This window comes from Salvelinus sp. IW2-2015, unplaced genomic scaffold, assembly GCF_002910315.2.
Source record: "Salvelinus sp. IW2-2015 unplaced genomic scaffold, ASM291031v2 Un_scaffold5369, whole genome shotgun sequence".
NCBI lineage: Eukaryota > Metazoa > Chordata > Actinopteri > Salmoniformes > Salmonidae > Salvelinus > Salvelinus sp. IW2-2015.
This window is the reverse complement of record NW_019946634.1, coordinates 36330-41957: the sequence shown is the minus strand read 5'-3', so window position 1 is coordinate 41957 and position 5628 is coordinate 36330. Positions and strand designations below refer to the sequence as shown.

The window sequence follows — 5628 nt, the reverse complement described above, 5'->3', positions numbered from 1 at the left end:
TTCAAATGGAGTGCAAAGTGGATATTGGCAGCTTAAAAGGTGCAATCTGTAACTTTTGTTTCCCCCCCCAAAAGTGCTGCCTGCCTCTGCAACTGTTTGCAAACGGAAGGGGGGGGGGGGGGGGGGGTCTGCACTGGTGAATTTTCTAGGCTTTGTATTTTTTACTGCTTCTTGGCATATTTTGTAGTACTTCAAGATGCCCACTAGGGGAAATTAACGTTACAGATTGCACCTTTAAATTGACAAGCCTTTGTTAAAAGAACAGGCATCATTTAAGTGAATGAAGACATTATTACAAAGGAAAAGGTCAGTACACCACTAGCAATGTCCCAGTCTTGTATAGAAGCAACTCTCTTCTCGTAAAGGAAAGAGGTGTCAGAGTGTTTATGAGAGGGTGCATCTGGACATTCACTGTGTGATAAAAGGTGTGTGTGATAAAGGGTGTGTGTGAGGTTGGGGAGCCATGAAGGAACCAGCACATTTGTGTTCTATTCCTTTTCCACTATCAGAGGGTTCTAGTGGAAGAACAGAGCAGTGTTCCATTGATAGAATGTTAAAGGGTTCTACTCGGAGAAGGGAGGAACATGCCCAGATCNAAAACCCTAAAATATAGCCAATCGATAACAAAATGATATTTTAGCAGGAAACAGCATGTTCACCCGGAGTATCGAACTCACAGGATGAGGAGGTTTGTAGTTGTCCATCCTTGCCCTGATAATCTTTTAGCATTTCTGCAAGGCTTTGGTAGATCTGCTGGCCGTACCTGTTCATATGGCCTAAATTGAGAAAAAACTGCCAAACAGCGAAGACGTGCTTTCCCCCCACTGAAAAGCTCACCATAGTTTTGTTTCTGAGTTTAGCATCGTCAGGCTAATATAGTTTAAGTCGAAATCCATACTTTTTAAGACTGACGGAAAGTAGCCTATGGAAGAGAATGTCACAAATGTGCTTTTGCCAGATGATCAGATGAAATAACAATACACTTGATACGGCTGTAATATTTGTTTTTTAAAAGGTCTACTAATATAATTGACATCTGAGTATTTTTTATGGACAAGAGTATAATAGACCTTCCAGTCCTTCTGTAGCAAGAACAGGTAAACATAAGTAAGGCTTGTTTTGAACAATGATTTAATGAACTTGTTTGTGGGTTTGTGGCTTTTGTAACAATTTGAATAAGAACAATGACGACATGCACCAAATCACAGTTCTGGTATAACCAATGTGTCTTTTTATATTGCGTTCTTCCTGCCAATTGACCCCTCCGTGCGCAATGTATATCAACGACGTTTGGATGGGACGATGTGTCATTCCAGACATCGCACAACCCAATCAGACACTTTAATGCGGGTTCCTTCCTCCATAAACTACTATACTATATGACAAGTTCATCACTACAGTTGGCTAGCATGACTCCAGCTCTGTGATATTAGTTAGGTTCTGTCGGTAACTATTAGATTCTAAGAGGACTGAGTTGCACATGGAACATGGAGGAGCCTAACAAAAATAGGCCCATCACTATACTCTATGATATGTTTTCCTTTTTTCTCTCTCCTCTCAAGGGTCCAGTGCGTCTCGGAAAATGGCATCTCCAGAGGTAAGACAGACCCCATCCCTGACTCACAAAACCACTAATTACAGCACTCTGCTGATYATGCTGGAGCACTGTTGATGAAACTGTGTTTTCCACTACCTTTAGGTTTAGGGAACAGTGTGTGTATTTACACAACATTTATAGACCCTGGTGAAGATGTGTTGTATATCACCTCTCTGTCTAGGGAGAGGACACAGGATATGTGGAAAGGGAGGGGGAACTGGTTTTGATGGTTTCTGTGTGTCAATGGCAGATYTTTACCTTTAAGCTGTGTGTCATAAAACCAAACAATGGAGAGAACAGGATGACGCGGAAACTTGTTTTAATGGAGTCAAACATACAACTCTATAGTGCATTTCTTAGTTTCTTAATACCTTTTATTTTTCCCATGCTCTCTTCCATCTTTCTATCCTCTCTCTCTCTTTCATCCTGTCTCTCTCTCTCTATCTCAGATGCCTGGATCCAGTCAGAGTATGAAGAAGACCATTGGACACAGAGGAGTTGAGACGAACACTGGAGAGACCACCTATAAGAAGGTCAGCATGGGGTCAACACACACACACCACATGTGTGCTAAAATTACCCGTAGCCTGAAACCCTTCCTCGTCCACACCCAATGATGACTCGCAGAATGTAATGTACACAAGCATTTGAGAGTCATAGATTATAACATGAGAATTCCTCAGACACAATGAATTTATCAATCTCTCTTGACAAGCCTCCATTTCTCTCTTCCACTTCCCCTCCAGACCACGTCGTCAGCCCTGAAAGGAGCAATTCAGCTGGGCATCACTCACACTGTGGGCAGCCTGAGTCAGAAGGCTGAGAGGGATGTTCTCATGCAGGACTTTGTGGTGGTCGAGAGCATCTTCTTCCCCAGGTTAGACGTGTGTGTGTAAAAAAAGGACTGTAGTCCATGATTATTAAGAATCTGCAGGGCTGGAGCACACACACAACACAAAGGAAGTTACTATACCAGGTAGACCCAAACAGGCACACACAGAACACACACACCACCTCTTCCTCCTCTCACGCAGAGCAGTCTCTCTTGGATGGTACTTGCTAAGGCTTGTAGTTGTCCGTCTCCCAGCAGCAGTCCATCAGGCAGGTCCTGGATGAAGTCCAGGTCTTTAAAGGGTGGGAAAAGTCTTGTCCCGCTCGCTTGGCTGAGGCCGTCTCTTATAGGTTGACTCCTTCATGTCGTACTTATGGTGCATGTGGACCACGCGGCGGCAGCAGGTTTGTTCATCACGACAGGCGGATGTTCTTCCTCCCGCCTGGATGCAGTACAGAACGTAGAACTTAGGGAGCAGGTCCGTTGTTCTGATTTCAGGTTCTATAGAGGGGGAGGGAACGGGTAGAAAGGAGAGCGAGGAGAGTGAAAAAGACAAGAGGCCACAAGACAGCTAGTATTATATAAACACTAAAAACCCACAGGCACCGAATATATCTCCCCCTCCTTTCAGTAATCTCTCCATGAAGTCTCCCTCCCCCTCCTCTCAATACAGTTGTTCAATACAGCTGTTGTTTACATACAGGTTGAAGTCGAAGTTTACATACACTTAGGTTGGGTCATTAAAACTCGTTTTTTTCAAACCACTTCACACAATATTCTTGTTAACAAATAGTCTTGGCAAGTCGGTTAAGACATCTACTTTTGTGCATACAAGTATCTTTCCAAGACAATTGTTTATCCAGACAGATTACTTTCACTTCATAATTTCACTGTATCACAATTACAGTGGGTAGAAGTTTACATACACTAAGTTTGGACTGTGCCTTTAAACAGCTTGGAAAATTCCAGAAATTTATGTCATGGCTTTAGAAGCCTTCTGATAGGCTAATTGACAATAAATGTTTGTCAATTGGAGGTGTACCTGCGGTATGTTTAAGGCCTACTTCAAACCATGCCTCTTTTGCTTGACATCATGTGGGAAATCAAAAGAAATCAGCCCAAGACCTCAGAAAAAAAATTGTCGTGGTTTCACTCCTTGGGAGCATTTCAAACGCTTGAAGGTACCAAACGTTAATACATGTACAAAACAATAGTACCGAAAGTATATAACGTCATCAGAGGACCACGCATGACGTCATCAGACCGCTCAGGAAGGAGACATGTTCTTGATCTCTAAAATGAACGTACTCATTGGTGCGAAAAGTGCAAATCAATCCCAGCACAACAGCAAAGGACCTTGTGAAGATGCTGGAAGGAAAATAGGTTAAAACAGCTATCTATAGCAACAATAAAAGAGTCCTATATGACATAATACCTGAAAGGCGTTCAGACAAGGATAGAAGCCACTGCTCAAACCCCCCATAAAAAGCCGACCTACAGTTTTTGCAAACTGCACAGGGAACAAAGATTGTACTTTTTGGAGAAATGTCTCTGGCTGATAAAACAGAATAGAACTGTTTTGGCCTAATGACCATCATTATGTTTGGAGGAAAAAGGGGGAGGTTGCAAACCGAGACACACAATCCCAACTCGTGAGCACGGGCGTGGCAGAAAATGTTGTGCGCGATGCATTGCTGCAGGAGGGACTGGTGCACTTCACAAAATAGATGTCATCATGAGGCAGAAAATATCTGTGGATATTTGAAGCAACATCTCAAGACATCAGTCAGGAATTAAAGCTTGAGTCGCAAATGGGTCTTCAAATGGACAATGACCCCAAGCATACTTCCAAATTTGGTGCAAAATGCTTAAGACAACAAAGTCAGGTATGTGGAGTGGCCATCACAAAGCTGACCTCAATCCTATAGAAAACTTTGTGGGCAGAACTGAAAAGTGTGTGCGAGCAAGGGCCTACAAACCTGGACTCAGTTACACCAGCTCTGTCAGGAGAAATGGGCGAAGATTCGCCCAACTTATTGTGGGAAGCTTGTGGAAGGCTACCCGAAACGTTTGACCCAAGTTAAACAATTTAAGGCAATGCTACCAATAGTAATTGAGTGTATGTAAACTTCTGACCCACTGGGATGTGAATGAAAGAAATAAAAGCTGAAATAAATCACTACTATTATTCTGACATTTCACATTCTTAAAATAAAAAAGTGGTGATCCTAACTGACCTAAGACAGGGAATTTTTACTAGATTAAATGTCGGGAATTGGTGAAAAACTGAGTTTAAATGTATTTGGCTAGGTGTATGTAAACTTCCGACTTCAACTGTATTTGTCCATGAAGTCTCCCCCTCCTCCTTCAATATATCTCACCATGAAGTATCCTGGCAGTAGCTTCTGGAGAAACTCAGCCTCTTTGTGCTGCACCGTCTTGATAATGACTCATCATCACTGACACGTAGAAGAGAGAGCCACTGGCCCCGGAGTTAGACAGCTCTATCAGGCCATCGTTACAAAGAGAGTACTGTAGGAGAGGAGTTAGTTAGCATCCTGACTACAAACTACAACCAGACAAAACCAATCAACACATAGAAGAACTAACACCAAATTCAATTAAGTGAATTTTGTAGTCTACTGACCAGTAGTCGTCTGGCCGATGCCAAGAGTTCTCTGAAGTAGCGGAAGGCGATGGGGCGTAGGTCTTAAACCTGAAATCACTGTAGTGGTGGCAGGGGTCAGGTTACTGCCTTCACTGAGACAGAGAGAAGGGTGTTAATGAGTGCTGAATACAGGAAGACTTCTCTCAAGCATAAATGCAAGATGGCACAGACCAGTGGTGTAGCACAGTTCAGGAAAAAAATGGTTTCTAGCTAATCTCATGCTGTTTTACACATCTGTAATTATTTGCATATGCTATTTTACAGATTTTGCCACGAAGCTGAGAGAACTGTTTCAGTTTTCCTAGCTAATCTCCTGCTGTTTTCACATTTTGCCATGAGGCTGAGAGAACGTCTTTCAGTTTTAAAGCCAATTCCTGTAATTATAAACATTTCCTTCATGGTTTACGACATGTTCATATGTATCGGGGGGCCCGCACTATTATTTGGGGGGAGTCGGGGGCCCCCACACCTCATGCGGGTGTTCCGGGGTTTGTGTGCTAACGCCAGTGACACAGACACACAAAGAGAACA

The 5628-nt window shown here is 42.9% G+C and overlaps 1 protein-coding gene across 1 annotated transcript in view; it reads left to right on the top strand.

The window, feature by feature from the left end:
* Positions 1 to 1169: 1169 nt before the first annotated feature.
* Positions 1170 to 5628, top strand: part of LOC112078181 (phosphatidylinositol 4-phosphate 5-kinase type-1 alpha-like) — a 9573-nt gene continuing 5114 nt past the window's right edge. Inside the window, exons 1-3 of the mRNA XM_070441972.1 lie at positions 1170 to 1597; positions 2047 to 2130; positions 2344 to 2474. Of these exons, the coding sequence (XP_070298073.1) occupies positions 1583 to 1597; positions 2047 to 2130; positions 2344 to 2474 (230 nt within the window). The 5' untranslated portion in view covers positions 1170 to 1582. The remainder of the gene's footprint in view (positions 1598 to 2046; positions 2131 to 2343; positions 2475 to 5628) is intronic.